The following is a 20393-nucleotide window of genomic DNA, read 5'->3' as shown; positions in this document are numbered from 1 at the left end:
TACTGGAATATCAGTGAATAAGAAGTCATGCCTCTTCTGCACTTGTCTTATGTTCAGTTCAAATCCAGCGTTTTTTGGAAGTCCTGAAAAAACAAGGAATGTGTCAAAGGGCGGGGGACCAGATTGAGAAATTCAAATCTTTAGTGCTTGTTTTTATGCTTACCTCAAAGTAAAAAAAGAATGAATAGGCAAAGTGGAGTACAAAGAATATTAGCTGGCAAGTCAAAAGTTTTGCACCTGTTTTATAATCATTTTCAAATTTCATGTCTGTAAGAACAGTTTGTAGGAGTGCAGTAATTCATGAAGAATTGTAAATCTTTTGTGATTTTACAAAGTATGGAGAAGAGAAAAAGACTAAAATTTGGTTGTTGTGGGTCTACGGTAATTATCCCCGTTTGTGACAGGGTGCCTGTTAGTGGCAGGGGCAGTTTCATTCATCGACAAAACAGCTAAAGAGCATCAAGTGTGCTTAGTCCCACTATAGATCTAAAGCAAGAGCTACTTGTAAGTGTTATGGGAAGTGAGGGTACTCTTGCGCCTGATTGGGCCTTTTCATCAATGAATGAAACGGCCCCTGCCACAAATAGGTAACCTGTCGCAAACAGTGATGATTACTCTAGCAGTGATTCTTTGTCTTTTCCTCAAATTATGAGATGCCAGACTTCAGAGTTAAATGCCTGTCCTATTCAAACACTCATTTTTACCCTCCATCAGTGTGCTATGTGTTTAGTTTTGATTTTAAATTATTATTTGATACAAGTTTGACATAGCCCATATATTCATTGAGAGGTTTACCAAGTCAAGGAAATGACAAAAGCATATGAAATGCTGTGAAACTGTTAAGATTCTGTACAGCAGTTGTATGTTGAAATGATTTCATTGCTTCATGTGACCTTTCATTTGAATTTTGCAGGCCATGGGGTCAGTGCTATGAACTTCTCACACAAAACACTGTACAGACGCACTTCATGCCAATTGTGGTAAGTTGTTACGTTCACTTTTTATGGCATGTAATGTAATGGTCATCGTGTGCAGTAGCTGTATGTATGAAATACACATTGAACAAGGGGTTTGATTGTTTCATGCCTACACTACTGGCTAAGGCAGTTACACTGTTTTTTATTGACCTGCTATTTACCCCGAGTTTGATGATTACACATGAGGCAAGTAGGCTGGTACACGGAAATATTTCTTAAGTGAAAACTGGTTTTGCCGGTATGAGTGTATATGATAATTATCTTTCAAACAATAGTTCTGCACAACAAAGCAATCACTGGAATTGGCAATTCTGAGCTGTGAGAGAGACTGTCATGAATTAGCTTCTTCACCAGTAGGTAGATTGCAGGATTGCTGCGTTCTATCCCAGTGGAATGTAAAATACATACAGTACAAATGCCTGTGAGATAGTACTCGAATAAAGGAAATCATGAATTTTCGAGTTTCAAAACAAGCGCATGTCATGCATATAGATTGCAGGATTGCTGCGTTCTATCCCAGTGGAATGTAAAATACATACAGTACAAATGCCTGTGAGATAGTACTCGAATAAAGGAAATCATGAATTTTCGAGTTTCAAAACAAGCGCATGTCATGCATATAGACTGAAACATAGTGTGAAAAAACAACTATGAATTAAATTAACAGTTGAAGTTTCATACAAATGAGCATATCTACAAAGGGTATTGACAAAAGCACTGCTAGGAATGATTACATTGTATTAAAGGACAGGTTCACCTTCATAAACATAGGGATTGAGAAAATGCAGCAATATAAGTAGAACACATCAGTGAAAGTTTGAGGAAAATTGGACAATCGATGCAAAAGTTATGAATTTTAAAAATTTTTGTGTTGGAACCGCTGGATGAGGAGACTACTGCAGCTTGTGAGTCATATGCGTACAACAGTATAAAGAAAATGTAAAGAAAATTCAACATATTTTCACTTTTTTCGCATAATAAAAGACCACTTGACTTGTCTCTTTCTAAAGGCAGGGGGAATAATATTACCCATAACATATGTCGGTAACGAGTCAAGGGAATGTGTACTTTTTTTCAAAAGATGAAATTTTGTGAAATTCTCTTTATATTTTCCTTATATTGTTGTACGCATGTGAAATCTGAGTTATTTAATACACTGCAGTAGTCTTCTCATCCAGCGGTTACTGCACAAAAACTTCAAAAATTCATAACTTTTGAACGGACTGTCCGATTTTCCTCAAACTTTCAATGATGTGTTCTACTAATATTGCTACAATCACTCAATCCTTATGTTTATGAAGGTGAACTTGTCCTTTAAAGAGATTCATTTCTGCTCTTGGTACCTCTAGGACCGAGTGGTGGGCTATCTGGATGGTCTTTCAGATGAGGAGTTGAAGAAGGAATCCAAAAATGAAGCCAGGAACGATGCCCTCTCCTCTATCATCAAGGTGAGATAACTTTCCTATCACTATTGACAGTAGGGTAAGGACTCCCCCCCCCCCCCATCCCAATCCAAAGTGATACCATAAGATGATTATATATCGCTTATTAGTTACAGGGAATGCAGAATATTTTTGCATGACACAACTGAAGAACAAGAAATTCATTCTGATCTTTGATGTATGATATTACCATGTTAGTTTGTTTATTTGTGTGTATGCGGATTCAAATCATTAGAGATGGATTAGTGATTGGTCAGTGTCTTCAATCGTGACGGCTTACGGCTTACACGATCACTGTGAGCGTGTCGGTTCAGTGACTATCATGTAAGCCGTCACTAAGACTTAATGGCGGTACTGTATTCGATGAGAAGAGAAGGTTATTCACTCCAATGCATGTACGACCTTTTACCAAGAAAGCATGATGAAGTCTTGGAACACTGACGGCCTAATTGTAGCATTCTTAGGAGCTTTCTCAACAACAACAACAACAACACAAACAAACAAACACATAAACAAATAATGAAAGTGTTATAACAGCAAAATCAGTAAGACGTAGCCACTCATCATATAACTTGGTGCCAAACTTACAGCTGTACTTCGTTATATGGCACATGTCCATGAATGCAACAGTCTAAATATGACGAGTGTGTTAATGCATCATTTCTTGCCTTGTGTAATTTGCTTCCCCCCACCCATGTTACATTGTAACAATATTATTGCTGTTGCTGTTCTTCTATGCTAGAGATCATTATGTCATGTTTTCCCCCTCCACCACAGGCATTGAGAAATCTTGTGTCCAAGGTACCCAACCAGGAGGAGAAAATAAAGGGTCTGGAGATGTTCAGACTAAAGATGATCCTAAGGTACAGTTCAAGTCCCGGTAGCATGGGGAATCATAGGTGGCCCAATTGAATCTATCTCCATTCTCTGCCCACTGGGGAACATGAAATAAATATATTGATAATGCCCGTCAGTGAATATACACTGTATGCATCAAAGTGTACGCTAATCTATAATGGTCGATTCCAGTTGAGATTATTCAGCTGTGTGTGTACTTGAATTGAGATCTGTAATAAAGCTGTACACAGTCCATTACAGGGATTATGCATTATGGCTCTAAAAGTTAACTTTTGTAGTAAATACAATCTTGAAATTGTGATCACAATTAAACATTGAAACATGTATTTAAACAGTTAAATTGTCTCCAAAGCAGGAAGATGCCACCATGGTAACACATTAAAGTTCACAAACCATCAAAATCATGCTTTCATGTTACTGCCATGGCAGATAGTTGTTGGATTAAGAAAACATAAATAAATTCTTGATACAAATGCCATCTCTAGATAGTACTTTGTAATCTTGTAGGGCTTCACCAGAGAAGAATATTGTTGCAAGGAAGCATTTCCTTTGATGCTTTTATGATCTGTGTGACCTCGTTCCCTTGCAGGTTACTACAGATATCCTCCTTCAACGGGAAGATGAACGCCCTGAATGAGGTGAACAAGGTGATTGCCAACGTGACGTACTACACCCACAAGCAGTCTGGTATGGATGAAGAGGAGTACTTGACGGCGGAGAGAATGGCGGTATGTCAGGCAAACATAGTAATCATGATTAGTTTGAAGTGGCGGGTAATGCTTATAGGCAACACTGCACACTGGCACTGGTCCGACTGTCCCTGACCAGTAGAAATCACTGTCAGACCAGTAACCTTTTCAGGAATGGACCAGTAAAAAATTGAAAATTGGGTACCTACGGGTCTGACAGAAAGGTTGGACCAGTAGAAAAAGTGGGTTAGTGTGCTGCCCTGTATAGGCCAGCAACCAGTGGACTGAGTGCTTCAAGTCCCCAACGGAGAACTAGACACCATGAAGAGGTGTTGCTGTGTCTAGGGGCACAACTGCTGCAGCTAGGGGCTTTGAACCTGGGGCCTTGTGATTGATTACCTATGGTCTTACCCACTGAACTACAAGTGCTCCAAGACCAAGAAAACAAACATTTATTTTCATTTGACATAGCACCAGCTGTAGTGCACTATGGATTTCCAACTGATGCAGAGCTGTATGTGACTTCTGTTTTATTTTTTATTATTTTTTTAATCCAGGAATGGATCCAAGAAAATAAAGTCCTGAGCATTGTGCTTCGAGACAGCCTCCATCAACCCCAGGTAAGAAGCAATATCAACTTCTTCATGTTTGGCCCCCATGTTTGGCCTCCCATGTGGCTAGTGGCAGCACTGCATAAAGTCATGAATTATTTGTGGCAGAATTCACATGTAGACAAGAGAGCTCCAATCCAAATGTAATGCACAAAATGTCAGTGATAATGTGAGGATTTGTCTAAAGACAACTGTGAGAATGGCAATATTTTTCAATTCTCTTCAGGTGGTTTCCTGCCACCTCCATGCTACCATACTAGTCGAGCTACATGAAGGAATTTCAAAAAATGTTCCTTGCTTAATATGGAAATTCCATGCCTAGACAGTTACATTTCTCTCCCTGAAATCTTGCAGATGTCTTAAGAAGTTTGAGAATGCCTTCCATTACAATTGTATATCTTCTGTGTAGGGGGGCAAATCTGTACCCCTGTCATCCTCAGTCCAGATGTGTGATCATTGGCTTTACTGCCATTTACCCATATTTTGTATCCCAACAGTATGTGGAGAAGTTGGAGAAGATTCTGAGGTTCGTGATCAAGGAAAAGGCACTAACCATGGAAGACCTGGACAACATCTGGGCAGCACAGGTAAGAAAGAATCCTCTCTCTTAACCCTGCTATCTTTCTCTTTGTCATACTTATCACTTATCATGTTGTACCATTAATTTGGTACCTTTGAATTTCATTGGATATCTTGTGTTTGTGAAAGATTATAAGGAACTGGGTAAATTCTTTAAAAATTAATAAAATGAAAATGAAATTAATAAATGCTAATTTGAGAGAAAAACAGGAATTGTAGTCATCTCAATTTTGTAGCCACTGTAAGAATCATATATTTTATGATAGAGAGACTATTGAAAATTGTGCAACACAAAAAGATTAGACATGAACAACAATGGGCTCACATGAAAGAATATCTTACTCTTCTTTATGATGCACTTACATTAGATCATTAAAAAAAAAATCATAATATAAAAATACAGCACCAATCAACAGATATGTGGTTTCTAGGACACAGTGAATTAAATCAACTTGGATGTTTGTGTTTATAATGCACTTCAGGTTGGCAAGCATGAGGCCATTGTCAAGAACGTCCATGATCTCCTAGCCAAGCTGGCTTGGGACTTTTCCCCAGAACAGCTGGATCATCTCTTCGACTGCTTCCAGGTATGTGCTCCCACTCTTTCTAGAACACCAGTGTGGTTACTTTTGATACACTACTTTATTCGATACGAGGATTTCCCTGATGGGATATAAACTCTGTGGTTTCTTCAGCCGTTTACTGTAAAAGTAGACATTTTTGTGCAACTAATTTTTTGCGCTCGGCTGGGCAAGAAGATTTTCGCATATTTTTAATTCAGCGGAATCAAGACATCAACTGCTGGAACATACTGCAAGCAAAGATATTTGTGTGCTTTTATTTCGTGCTAGTTTCAAGTTGCACTTTTGCAGTATTTTGGTGTCAATTTCTACGTATAGTTTTAAAGGGGCCCTGAAATGCAAATGCATGTTGATCTGTGTTGATTTATAATACCTTCAACATCACTTCTTCGGTGAAACGAATATCTAGAAACATTCCATATATTTTTAATGATTTTTTTTCTTTTGTTTTTCTTGAGATTACTTGGGAACGCCCACAAAAAATCCTTCCAAACCAATCAATATTCATATTCTTGAGATGACATCATCTGTCAATCATTGCTAAAGTGCTGAAATGTTTAACAAAAGACATTGGAATGCACCTTCCCCTCGACTCAGCATAACTTGCATGTTTCTGTCATATCAATGTGACTGACAAAAGACATTGCGAGGGAATCACCATTAAAATCAACATTAAAAATATATGGAATGTTTCTAGATATTCGTTTCACCGCAAAAGTGATGTTGAAGGTATTATAAATCAACACAGATCAACATGCATTTGGATTTCAGGGCCCCTTTAACAGGCATGCTTTCAATGTATCAGGAGCCCGTATAATGTGATGTCTATGAAGTTGACATCAATAGTAATGATCATACAGTCTTACTGTTGTCTCATCAATATAAGCACATTGTCCGAGAGGGCCTTGCCTTTGTTTCTTCCCTAGCATTGGCAAGTGCCTGTTTCACTACAGTCCTGGGCCCAGGAGAGAAACATAGTGGGTAAAACAGGTCCAGGGATGAGTGTACTGAGTAGGACGTGAACTGAGGAGCTCTTGTTTAAAGAGTCCAAGGCCTTATCCACTCCACACTCCACTGCCGTCAGAGTGTTCCCAAGATGATGGATGAAAATAATCAGTGGAATCCACTCGAGATTCCTGAAGCACCTATTCAATAATTTCCTCTTTTAATAGGGGTACCGTAAAACTGGAAACATTCTTGACACAAAACTTTTGCAAATTGGACTCGATGGCCTTTTTGGTAGCGTGAAATTTTTAGTGAATTTCCAACTGTGAAAAACTTTTATACTGAAAATATTTTGTGTACTGAATTGTGTAGAAAAAAATTTCCAGTGCATTTCACTTTTGGGAATTGGGCACCTCCTGAAATTGGTGAAAGTTTTATGCATGCAAAAATTTGGGGTTTTGTGTTTTGCTACTTGAGCAGAGTATATATTTTTGTCATAATACACTTTGATATGTAAAAATAAAAGCCAAAAGCCTTTTAATGTCATTGTACAAAATGCTGCCTTTCCGTACTATTGAGCATACCTTTGTTCAATTGTTGCTTGACCCCACAGGACAGTTGGGCCACTGCCAGCACCAAACAGAGAGAAAAGCTCCTGGAACTGATCCGGCGGCTAGCGGAAGACGACAAAGACGGCCTCATGGCCCACAAGGTCCTGTCCCTCCTCTGGACCCTAGCCCACCAGCAGGACGTTCCTACGGACATCATGGACCAGGCCCTGCATGCCCACACCAAGATCCTGGACTACAGCTGCTCACAGGTAAGTTGGCAGGCGTCTCAGAACCACTGAGAGTTTTGAGAGAGAGAACACTAGATGGGTACCTGCAAACACAGCTTTTTATGTGTCTTCTGACATACAGTGTTATACCTCTTTCATTGTATATATCTGAAAGCATTGCCAAAACTTACACTTCTGAGGAAGATATGTTGATATTTAGAGCTTCTTTACTAATCTTCCCTTGTAGTATTATATGTGTATATCCAAAATGAAAGAGATCTTTAGCATTGCTGTTACAACCGCCAACAGTCTTGGTTCACATCATCCTGTTTCTGATTGAGAGATTAGCTTACGAGATAAGATACTATTTAATCTTGTATTAGAACATGAGATTATCTGCATTGGCCAGTGGAATACACAACACTTAAGATTAGAGGTTGCCATTGTATCTGGATCAGTGGAGCAATAGGTGTAGTAGGAACTTGGTATATTGACACACAGATGAGTACTGCCTCTTCCTGACTTCACATGAAGTATAGTCTCAGCCTAAATGCACCATGGAATGTTACATAATTATGACCTCGAAGATGTGAATGCAAACAAAGGAAGATGTGAGGACAGACACATTGTGTGTGAAGAAGTGTTACATATGATGATAATGATAATGATCATGGTCATGGTCATGGTCGTGGTAATGATAATGAAAATCATAATCATAATCATAATCATAATCATAATCGTAATCATAATCATAATCATAATCATAATCATAATCATAATCATATTCATAATCATAATCATAATCATAATCATAATCATAATCATAATCATAATCATAATCATAGGGGTTATTTTATAATGCCCTGTACCTCTCCGTCTGAGTGCTGAAAGGGCGCCAAAAATCTCTCACACAGCATAAAGAGAGAGAAAGAAATAGAGGAAAGAAAGAAGGAATGAAGTTATGTGCACAGAAATTAAGGTTTGTATATGACAGAGGAATGCTTGTACCTCCCCCCCCCCCCATCCCAGGACCGAGACTCCCAGAAGCTGCAATGGATAGACAAGTTTGTGGAGGAGCTGAGGAAGGATAACTGGGTCATCCCCGCCCTCAAGCAGATCAAGGAGATCTGCAGTTTGTTTGCAGAGGTGAGTTCATGCTTGGGAGGGTGGGCTTTCCCAGTTCAGCCTAGAGTGATTGTCCCTCTGCTGAGGATTGCAAGCACCTGGCTGGTGGAGTTATACCAGGAGGTCCTCCGGAAGAATGGCAGTGGTGATGATGGTGATGATGAGGAATATGATGGTGCTGCTGGTGGTAAAAAATTACAACAAACTAGAATTTTCAGCAGAATTAATTGTTATGGAATGCATACTGTCTTCTTTTAGTCATGTATACCTGCTAAGACTTTTTCACAAGTTTGTAATACTGTAAAACGAGGAATGTTCGCGTGCATTTTAATTTCGCGAATTTCGCGAGTGCCAAGATTCGCGAAATTAAAATGCACGCGAAAGTTCTTGTCTACACTATATGCATTGAATGCCAGTGACAGTTCGCGAAAATTTCATGCCGCAAAAAAGGCCGTCGGCTCCAATTCGCGAAAAATTCATGCCGCGAATATATCATGTTTTACAGTAATCAAACCACAACTTAGTTGATTTGCAAGAGAGCTCGGAGAATATGCCACCTACTGTATCTACTCTTTAGTGTAAAAAAAAGAAGAAGAAGAAAATAGATAGTCGCTTGCTTTACTCTGTTCCATACAGTGGGAACCATTTTAATAGCTTCTGTTCTATTGCAATTACATGTCAGTAGTGCACTGAATGAATGCTACCATCGTAAGCTGAACGGATGTACAGAGTAGTCCTGTACTGATGAGTGGAATGTACTTGAACATCCATACATCTCTTGAACTCTGCATCACCCTACCTCCTTACTTTTGTTGCCCCTTCTATCCAGGCACCTCAGAACTACCCCTCAGCCCAGCGCAGCTCCCATGTGCAATATCGTCATGACGTCATCAACTCGCTGCAGACCAAACACTCGCTGGTGACACTCGTCGCCGAGAATCTCTCCAGCTACATGAACATTGCAAGGCAGTTTGCAAAAGGTATCCCAGTGGGAGAGAGGGAGGGGGGATCAGAATATGACGCTGTTTTAATCTAAGCTGAAGAGGAATGAGTGATAACTTGTGCAGATTTAGTAGGTGTGAATATATTTGATATCTCCTCTGCTGTTGTACTATTCAAGGAAAATATATTTTTGTGTTGGTCTTCAACTTGGTTCACAACTTGTAAAAATCAAGAACCCGCTCAGCTGCTGAAAAACAGCTTAAATCTGCTTTTGCAATTGATCAAACAATCAACTTTAAGGCTTTTTTTTTAACTTTGTTTTCATGTTGGACTACATGATGTGTTCTCTCTGCAGAAAACCCTTCTGTAGACCCTCACAACATTTCGCCACACAGCCGCTACAGCCATGTCCAGCAAGTCCAAGAGAGACTGAACTTCCTCAGGTAAAAAGGGCTGGTATAGTAATTGCATGGAGTTTGAAATTTATTGCAATTGTTCATGACTAATCATTCCAGGACCATGCTCTCTTGAAGCTCATGATTAAAAGATGCAAGATCCTCTTTCCTAAATTTGTCATTTTTATGACATGTTTGCTATGTGCGAGTTGCAAAGATCATTAGTCTCTTTCATGTTGTGTAACATTGTCATATAATAAGGTGAAATATTGTGAAATATTGTTGCTATGTTACATTCTGTGTGTATTATCAGCAGCACCGGTAGTTACCAATGTTGTGATGGTGGATTTAGATTTGTTTATTGTTTAGTTGCATTCTCTGTACTCCTTCCTTTGTGCAATAACATGCTCCTTCTCTGTGGTCTTCCCTTTAAATACTTAATCGGTCATAAGCAATTGAGTTGTTTTGGTTTGACTGACTTCAATAAATTTCTTCTGATATGTTCTGTATGTCACACTCAGTTGGAAAGCTGTAGACTCATTTTGCAAGTTCACTTTGTTCTTCTGTGTTGCAGATTTCTTCTGAAGGACGGACAGCTGTGGTTATGCGCTCCTCAGGCTAAAGAAGTGAGTATCATTAAGTTTGATTGTTTTACTTCCTTTTACTGTCTGATATTACACTTCATGATTGTTGCAGCTGATTGACAGATTTGCCCTACATCGATGTAAATATGCACTAAAGTAACCAGCATTTTGGTACTAGCCATGATAAAAAATCTTGGGCATGCGTACTCAGGCAGGATTTGAACCTACAATCTCCTGATCACTGGACAGGCATTGTATCCATGGAATGACTGCATTTTTGTGTGTTTAGCATGTATTTCCTTGATTCAAATGTCAAATTTCATAGTCGGGAAGAGTCAGTCTTGCAAACAAGGCAGGTATGATGGCAAAAATTGTGATTTCATATTTTCTTTGATCTCGTTTGCAGATCTGGAACTGCCTTGCTGAGAACTCAGTGTATGTGAGTGACAGGGAGGCTTGCTTCAAGTGGTTCTCTAAGGTAAGATTTGTCGCCCTCAATCTTTTTTTCTGTTTGGTGGAGAGAGGACTGTTGCTTTGTTTGTTTGTTTGTTGGTTGGTTGTTGGCAATGTTTAAAATTATGGTTTCTGAAAAAAAAGAAGAAGATTGAAAGGCAAGATATTCACTGATTTTTATCAAGCTGACATTACACTCAACCCCCCCCCCCCAATAAAGAAAGAATTGTTAAGTGTTTCTAATTTATCACACAAACCAATATCCTTGGTTCACACGTTGGTGCTCAACGATCATATTTGCAGCTGATGGGAGAGGAGCCAGACCTGGATCCAGAGATCAACCGAGACTTCTTTGAGAACAACATTCTCCAGCTGGATCCCACCCTCCTGACAGAGAACGGCATCAAGTAAGCCTAACATATGGTGTCTGGCATGATGCAGCCTTATTACTCCTGTACATGTAGACGAGGCTCGATACCTGTGAAGTACATGTAGTCCCCATCACCAGTGTGAGCAGGCAAACTTAGTTGATGATGTCATCAGATGAGTCGAAATGAAATAAAATAGGCAGAATGAATGTTAAGAAATCACTGGAATAATCTCATCAATTAGCATTTCTGAATGATGTGATTACTTTTGCCGTACTTGAAAAATGAGTTGCTAACTTGTAAAGTTAGTAGCTGTTCCCCTTCTTAGGAAGAATTGAAAAGTTCAGTTCTTTGCTTTGTAATTTACTCTTCCATCTTAGTGCAATAATGATAAATTTAGAATTGTTACGTATTAAAATCTATAATCATTATAGTTGGTAATTAAGGTTATATTATTCTTGAGTGTTACATATGTCACATGAAATCATTTATAGTAATGCAGGTAATGCAAGGCATGAAAATACCACTGTTAAGAATGGAACAATTAAAAAAAATGCCATGAAACGTAAAGTGTTAGACCCAGTCAAGCTTACATGAACTTGTAAAAATTATCACTGTATCAGTACGAGTACAATTAAACCAGTTTCAGTCTTGTATTAATTATTCCTGGAGCAGTGAAGGGATAGAGAGACCAGAGGTGATTTTGAAGATTGGATTTTTTTTCCTTTTCTGTCATGAGGACGTGAATCTTTATTTTGCCTTTCTCATATGCTTCTTTCCCCTTTTTCCCCTTGCCCCTTCTACCTCCCTACCTCTCCCTCTTTCCTCTCTCCACACCACCCTCCCGTCTCACTGCCCCTCCCATCTCCATTCATCTCTCTGTCAACCTCCTCCTCCCGCCATCTCCATCCCTCCCTTCCCTCATTTTTGTCTCTCTCATGTCGCGTTTCTGTCCAGATGCTTTGACCGCTTCTTCAAGGCGGTCAACTCCAAGGAGGGCAAGCTAGTTCCCAAACGACGGGCCTTCCTCATGGACGACCTGGAGCTCATTGGCCTGGACTACCTGTGGCGTGTGGTGCTCTGTGCTGGAGATGACATCGCATTCAAGGCCATTGACCTTCTCAAGGAGACATACACCAACCTTGGGCCCAAGCTGCAGGCCAGCCAGGTCAGTTCTATTCTTAGTAGAAGGGTTCCTTTGCAGGGAACATGTGCCATTGTGGTTTGACATACGCAAAATCACTTCTGGGGACAGTGCATGAGTTTGCTTATATCATTTGTTTAGAATTTTGAGAATTAGAATATAGGCAAAATCATATACTTAATTGACATTTTGCAGATCAATATTATACAACAATACAGACAGTCTCACAAAATCTACGTATGGCTGTATTCGCCAGACATGTCACTGTGCTGTTATTGCCAGTTTCTTGAGTTGCCATAAAACTGAAATTATTAGCTCTAAGGTATTGCCTCTCACAATGCAATTGCAGTGCATATTGTACTCACAGTGAGAAATCCTTAACCTTGTTTCTTGAAAAGGGAAAACATGTGTATTTCTCATTCCATGACTATGGCTTTCTATTGTGAGTGTAACCAATCATGAAATTATCCATGGCTTGCAAGTTGCAGTAGGGGAAATGTATGATGTACCGGTATACAACATTTTTTTGTGCGCATCTACAATTCTCCAATAGGTGTAGGGCAGTTATTACCCCCTGGGCAATTACCCCGGACCCTTCCTCTGATCCTAACCCTAATCCTAAATCCTGAACGTAAATCTAACCCTAACCCTCAACCTAACCCTAACCCTAATCTTTACTCTGACCTAATCAATAACCAGTATTTAGCCGGGGGGGGTAATTGCCTTCTGGGGGTAATTGCCCTGGGGAGGTAAGTGCCCTAATACGTTCTCCAATAGGTATAACTTACCTTTCGGTTCATATATTTCTTCCCACTTTCATGCTGTCATTGCATTTCTCAGAGTGATATCCATGAAGATTTCATCCAGTCATGTATGGACAGACTGAAGGCCATGTACGACACTCTACGGGTTCTTGAGACAGACAAGGAGTGTGCAGACAAGGTAAGGTCTGGAAAAGAGACTAACTAAATGACTGTAGGCAGTATAAGAATTCAGGTTCCTGTATGATATACTGACATGATGCCTTAGGATGTTTGAAAAGACAGTCAATGTTTGCATTCAACTTTACATTTTAAAAAAATAAAAAGCATATAGCTTTTTGTGTGTGCTAATTCATGTAGATCCCTGTGATATGTTGACTAAATTTACGGTAAAAAAGATTGCATTTTAGTGAGAAAAAATAAGCGCATGCAAATATGCATTCGTCTGTGGTATTAGTCATGGCCAAATTCATTCTCAGCTTGTAAAAGCAGCCACTTGGAATGGAGGCTTAGGAAAGTGGTTGTAATAGGCACAAAAATTCAGATTTTGTTGTGTTAAACTTGAATGATACCAGTGCTCCTATTTAAACTTTACTCTTCTCTCTTTTTTACACAGTCTAAGAAATGTATTAATGATAGCATCTGATGATTAATACAGACTCTTGATGTATTTTACACATTTGCAACTAATATTATCGCCATTTGTTGAGATTTAAGGCAGCACACCTAATCCTATATCCTATCGTGTCATTGGTTATGGTCACAGATTCATTTCTCAGCCCAAGAGAGCTGCATTGTCAAATACTGAGATGGCACCTCATGATTTGTTTGTGCTTATTGCTAGTATGTATGTTAAGTAAATTTTTTATCTTCTCTCAATTGTTTTCCTATTGTGTTTGCTGGATGTGAATTCCAGGTACACCAGGAAGCCACAAAAATGACAAGAATCCTGACAATCTTGAGAGAGTACATCAGTGAATATGACCTGGACTTCACAGATGAACGTACCATCCTACCCATGGCGAGGTCAGTGCACTTTGTGTCACTTGGAACAGGAGTAACCAAGCAGTAAAACAAACAAGAACAACAACACTGCTTCTCATTACACCGTTTCGTATTGAACATACCTCAGTGCATCATGATTTGTGCTGACTTTCTCTGTTCTCCCATAGCATGAGGGCTCTTGATCATTTGTCATTGTTGTTGTTGTTACACCTTATGTGTTGATGGAGAGGTCATTAAGAAAAGACTCGAGTTTCCCCTAGGAATGCTTTTGTGAAAAGGAAGCTAACAGTACACTATTTTCTACTGTTGCCTGTGACCATTTGTGTCTTTGAACATAAGCTTGGTACCAGATTCCATACAGTGACTGATTATAGAATGAGTGGTAGAAACGTGACGAGCCAAACATGCTTTCTTTTTTAGCCATCCAGACAAGAGATTTGTACCAACATCAAACAGATCAGTATTTAATGGAATGGAATGAATAAGAATATGATTTATAAAATGATCAGTAGCAGTAAAGGGAAACAAAGAGATAATCTTGTAGTGCAGTTATTAGTTTACTCTACCCTCATTTTGCATATGAGATGTGTCCATTATGTGAATAGCCAGAGAAAGAGGGGAAAAAAAGTTGCTGAATGAGGACAGTTTACTGCATAAATGATACTCATTGCATGTAACAATTTTAGTGGACAATTGATTGAGCATGAGCACGCATTTTAAAGGCGGGCTTTCATATACTGTAAAACAACTAATGTTTGCGTGCATTTTAATTTCGCGAATTTCGCGAGAGCCAAGATTCGCGAAATTAAAAGGCACGCGAAGGTTCTTGTGTACACTATATGCATTGAATGCCAGAGGCACTTCGCAAAGATTTCATGCCACATAAAAGGCTGTCAACTCCAATTCGCAACGATTTCATGCCACTATTAAAATACCATGTTCTACAATACGTGTGAATATCCATCTTCTGTCTTTATTTGAACAAACCAGAGCACACAGGGGCAAGCATGTCACCCTCCAGGTGCGATTCCCCAACCAAGGTCGGCAGGTGGACGACATCGACATCTGGTCGCACACCAACGAATCTTTGACGTCGGTCAGGAGACAGATCCTCCTCAGGTATGGGATGGACTTTGTTTAGCTGTCCTTTTGGTGATTCCAGGTAGTCTGACCTCTTTTGGACTTGCACCCGTCCAGATGAACGATTTGGCGGGATATGGGAGAAACAATGTTTATGTTTATTATATGAGTACAAGTAGACTACTGACTCAGTGGTATTTACATAGGTAGTGTTAACTGCAACAGGAGATTAATTTATGCTTGCCTACTTGAGATCATAGTCATGAAATTCACAAAATGTTTCTGTTGGGAATATCATAGATAAATTGCACTAGTTTGTAGGAGTTTTGTCTGTGTTTGAAATCACTATTTTTTTTCACTGCTTGGAGCCGTCAGGGTAATAGGAGAGAAGTCGAAATAAGAGAGGTCCGGATAATGAAGGCTGGACTGTATTCATCAGTATTTTGCATTCCTTAGATTATTTGTGAGGTGAAATGTGGCTCTTGAGAGCAATGAAGTAGAATTTCATTGTGATTGATGCATGATATGTCTGCACGGTATTGTAGGTTTGTGTACCATTTCACTTTTCTTTTAAGACCTAGGGGCACTTTCATTTTAATTTGTCTGGTTTGTTCTTATTTTTTTCATGTGTTTTGACTCTGTATGACAACAATGTTTGTAGGTTGCAGCTGATTGACAAATTGCCCTACATCAACGTAAATAAGCACTGAATTAATAAGTGCTGTAGTAGTAGTAGCCATGATAAAAAATCATGTGCTTACATACTCAAGCAGGATTCGAACCTACGACCTCCTGATCTCCGGACAGGCATCATCTCCACTAAACCATCGAGCTTCCGCCCGACAGCAAGTGGTGGTTCTTATTCTTATAGCATGCAGTGGGTACTGCGTAATTATTCAAATTCATGAAATTCTTCCGTTGAGATGTTTTCATTGCAATTGATTGACAAATTGCCCTACATGGACGTAAATAAGCACACCCATGATAAAAAATCATGGGCGTGATTACGCCCATGATTTTTTTTCATGGCTACTACTGAAACACTGATTAATTCAGTGCTTATTTACATCAATGTAGGGCAATTTGTCAGTCAGTTGCAATGAAAACATCTTGATGGAAGAATTTCTTGAATTTGAATGTTTGTAGGTGCTGGTTTATCCGAGATAAGGAGCCAATATCCAAGCCTATTCACTCAGATATATATCACTCTCATGTCAGTTAAAGTTGTGAAATATTTTTCCAGGTTGCTTGAACCCTGAATTGCCAGAAAATGTCAATGAGGAAAACCCTCTTATCTTAACCCTCTTCAGACCAGCATCCTAGAATGGATGACCATGGGATCAAAGGAGTTAATATGTGGTGTTCTTTGTCTCCTAACCCCCCCCCCCCACCCCCTTTGAGGTGTGATAGCGGTTTCCATGACATTTGCTCCTGCAACAATTGCTCCCATGAAATATACATTGTATGCACACTAAGCCAAATATAAATTCTATTTACAAACATATCCCTAACTGTAGTCCTAATCCATGCATCAAACTAAACCTAAAACCCTATCACAACCCTAACCCTAACCCTGAGTCCTTGGAGAAAATAAGACTGGAGCAATTGTCGCTGGAGCAAATGTCGTTTCAACGTGATACATGTGTAGCATTATTGATTACCCGTTGGGCCTCACAAATCCATATGTAGAGGGTATGTTAACCTGTAAGGGATGAGCTGATAATTTGCTACAACATGCATTTCTCATAGATACTTGCCCGAGTATACTCGGGACTCGTCTTGAACGGATTAATGCATGCGTTTTGGTTGTGTGCTTTGATAGAGCCAAGGCTAGCCTCACAAGCACCAGACTGGATTTGTACATCAATGGTGAGCTGCTGGACCCGTCTGAAGACCGGAGGCTAGTGGGAGGCATCCCTCTCAGAGAGAGGACGGTGAGTTGGAGCAAACGGTCAAGCACCAGTCATTTCCTGGCATCCTTTTATCAGTAAAAAAACAATTGTGACTCCTTCTAAGTTACATGCATGATGGCTGCAGTTACCACGGTAACAGCAAACAGTGGCTTCAGTTAATTACTGTATAAGCTGTTTTTCTAGAAGGTTTAATTTTCGCAAATTAGTGAATCACATTTTTGGATTTAACAGTGCCACGCAAACATGTTTCAATGCGCTAGGTTGATAGTGTAATTACGATAGCATTAATGTCAATTCACGAAAACAATATCTCACAAAAATGTCTGTATGCAAAAATAACAGCTTACACAGTCTGTAGGCCGGCTGCTGCCTCAGTAAGTCTGTGGTGAGGGGTACAATGAGTTGCTCTACTCATTGAGACTGCTCACATGGTCTTCATTCACAAGATCTGCTTTATTGAAAAAAAATTGCAGTTCATGTATGTTCTGATTATTGCAGCCATCAACCACAGCGCAACTGAAATACCCACAGCTTCTGGGCTTTTACATACCTGCCTCCATGGGAAGGACAGTTGATAATTGATGAGACTAGTGTCGTATGCTGTATGACAGACATGTAAGCTTCAGGGGAGCATTTCATGAAGCATCTTGTCCGACAAAGTTGTTGGACAAATTTGCTCTTGGCCAATCAGATGCAAGGATTTCAGTAGCTTGTAACAGTTTGTCAGAAAAATATCCAACCACAACGTTTCATGAAATGCCCCCCCCCCCCCCCCCCAGGAAACCTGAAGAGAAGGGGAAATATATTTGATAAGCCAGAGTCAATTAACTTTGTTTTAAAACTCTTCTGATCTTTTATTACATTCTGTTCCAAGGATTCCAAAGGTTAACTCATCAAAATACTATTCACTTACAGCGCAGGCACAACTATTGACCTCAAAGTGCTTTGATTATCATTGATTAGAGATGAAGAAAGTACTCTCCCTCTTCTCTCTTTCTCTCTCCATAGCTTATAACAGCCAAGCTCTGTCCGACGGGCTCCAACATGCCTTCATCCCCAGACAGTTCGTCAGACTCTTCAGGGGGTTCCCCCCACCACCCCTATGATGGACCCAACGTGGAGGCAGAGAAGTGTCTTCCAGGGGTGGTGAGTCCTTGCACTGGTCTTTATGTTTCACATGATCCCAAGTCATTCAAACCCTCACAGCATTAGACTTAAAGGGCCCCTGAAATCCAAATGCATGTTGATTTGTGTTGATTTATGATACCCTCAACATCACTTTTGCGGTGAAACGAATATCTAGAAACATTCCATATATTCCCTCGCCATGTCTTTTGTTAGTTACATTAATATCACAGAAACATGCAAGTTATGCTGAGTCGAGGGGAAGGTGCATTCCAATGTCTTTTGTTAAACATTTCAGTACTTTAGCAATGATTGACAGATGAGGTCATCTGAGGAATATTGGTTTGGAAGGATTTTTTGTGGGCGTTACATGCCGTTCCCAAGTAATCTGAAGAAAAATAGAAGAAAAAATCGTAAAAAATATATGGAATGTTTCTAGATATTCGTTTCACCGAAAAAGGGATGTTGAGGGTATCATAAATCAGCACAAATCAACATGAATTTGGATTTCAGGGGCCCTTTAACCTGTTGAGGAGGTGTCTATGGGAAATGGTGTTGTAGCAAAATCAATCTGTCCTCAACAGGTTAATCCTAATCACATGATCCCAAGGCATTCAAACCCTCACAGCATTAGACTTAATTGTAAGAAGGGAGGGGGGCAGAAGTTTTTTCCTCCAAACCGGAAAGAAATATGCCTTTGGAAGTGGCAGATTATCATGTGTGTTCTTTTTGTAGCCGAGATTTGTATCACCTTCTGCCGTTATGGTGTTGTTGTTGTTCTTTTCTTTAGCCCATTTAGGACGGGCTGCTTTTTTTACAAGCATTTCCCAGAGACACCTACCCAAATATACTTTGGACTCATCTTCAATGGGTTAAAACAAAATCTTGTCCTCAGAGAGTTGCAGGATTATTTTCAATATGTGATGAAGTCAGCCATAATAATCAATTGTGTAATCCTTAACCTACACCTTGTTGTAATGTTTGCTTGTTTGCTGTGTTTTGTTCAAATATCCTGAACAATGTTGTTCAAGTGTGAGAGTTAAATACTAATGAGGTCTACATTCACAATCCTGATAAGTTGCTTCTTTCCCTCCCTTTTTTTTTCTTCTGTTTTTTACTTTCAGATAGTCTTGAATTGTATTCATTTTTCACTCTTTGTAGTTGCAGTTTGTAGCAGAGCATATTTACAATGCCACATTAATGGCCATTGCACTACTCCCTTTGTTCCTGTAGCTGATGTCCCTACAACACACCTACGTGGAGTTCATGTTCCACCTTGCTGACCTAGGCTGTAGCCTCAACATCAGTGCTCTCAGGGACGGGGCGAGGTCCCTGCTGAAGATCATCCCAGCAGGTGGGTAGAAAGGTCTTTGGAATCTCTTAGAGGGAAACTTACATGATATTTCTCAGTGGCAGATCCAGGGGGAGCGCACTGGGCATGCCCCCCCCCCCCCCCCCTTATTTGTTTTGTTAAAACAAAAGAAATAAAAAAAAAAATGAAGGATGCATGCACCCCCTTTAATTTTTGTAAAGGCACCCCCTATTTACGGAATTCCTGGATCTGCCCCTGCTTCTTACTATCACATATAAATGTAAAAACTTGGACAGCAGTGGCGCTATTTAATTTCTGTAATTATGTGTTGACCAAATTGTGCTGTTGCACAACATAAGCTCGATTTGGTCATACGTGAAAAGCATCAATCACTATCTCTATCTCAAAACTACTATCGTTTGTTGATTTTGCAGCTCAAAAAATGTTTTCGATTGCATTCAGTCATGACTTGCAAATAGATCTCTATTTTTCAAACTGCATTCAAGCTCAAATTGCAAATCGATCTCTTTATGTGACTGTGCATCTTGCACTATCGTGCCGCCCCAGACTCAAACATCGTGGAGAAGCTGATTGACATCTGCAAGAGCAATTCCAAGCTTGGCGAGCAGTCCTCGTGTCCGACGCTAGAGTCTCTCTTCTTTGGTTCCTCATCCTCCCAGGTCCTCTATCATCTTGAGGTGAGTCTACACTCCACTGCATCATTTC

General features: G+C 39.7%; 1 protein-coding gene across 1 annotated transcript in view; it reads left to right on the top strand.

Moving 5' to 3' along the window:
* Window positions 1-20393, top strand: part of LOC139715613 (ubiquitin carboxyl-terminal hydrolase 9X-like) — an 84905-nt gene that overhangs the window by 34260 nt on the left and 30252 nt on the right. The window contains exons 9-30 of the mRNA XM_071627172.1: window positions 914-980; window positions 2327-2425; window positions 3197-3282; window positions 3867-4005; window positions 4524-4586; window positions 5075-5164; window positions 5639-5743; window positions 7296-7502; window positions 8490-8606; window positions 9415-9565; window positions 9883-9970; window positions 10497-10548; window positions 10913-10984; window positions 11263-11366; window positions 12285-12495; window positions 13312-13413; window positions 14149-14258; window positions 15228-15356; window positions 17140-17251; window positions 18239-18376; window positions 19589-19709; window positions 20235-20365. Of these exons, the coding sequence (XP_071483273.1) occupies window positions 914-980; window positions 2327-2425; window positions 3197-3282; window positions 3867-4005; window positions 4524-4586; window positions 5075-5164; window positions 5639-5743; window positions 7296-7502; window positions 8490-8606; window positions 9415-9565; window positions 9883-9970; window positions 10497-10548; window positions 10913-10984; window positions 11263-11366; window positions 12285-12495; window positions 13312-13413; window positions 14149-14258; window positions 15228-15356; window positions 17140-17251; window positions 18239-18376; window positions 19589-19709; window positions 20235-20365 (2494 nt within the window). The remainder of the gene's footprint in view (window positions 1-913; window positions 981-2326; window positions 2426-3196; window positions 3283-3866; window positions 4006-4523; window positions 4587-5074; window positions 5165-5638; window positions 5744-7295; window positions 7503-8489; window positions 8607-9414; window positions 9566-9882; window positions 9971-10496; window positions 10549-10912; window positions 10985-11262; window positions 11367-12284; window positions 12496-13311; window positions 13414-14148; window positions 14259-15227; window positions 15357-17139; window positions 17252-18238; window positions 18377-19588; window positions 19710-20234; window positions 20366-20393) is intronic.

This window comes from Diadema antillarum, unplaced genomic scaffold, assembly GCF_040938485.1.
Source record: "Diadema antillarum isolate AM-2024a unplaced genomic scaffold, OU_Dant_1.0 scf00000052, whole genome shotgun sequence".
Classification (NCBI taxonomy): Eukaryota; Metazoa; Echinodermata; class Echinoidea; order Diadematoida; family Diadematidae; genus Diadema; species Diadema antillarum.
The sequence above is the reverse complement of the archived record's forward strand: the minus strand, read 5'-3'. Positions and strand labels throughout refer to the sequence as shown.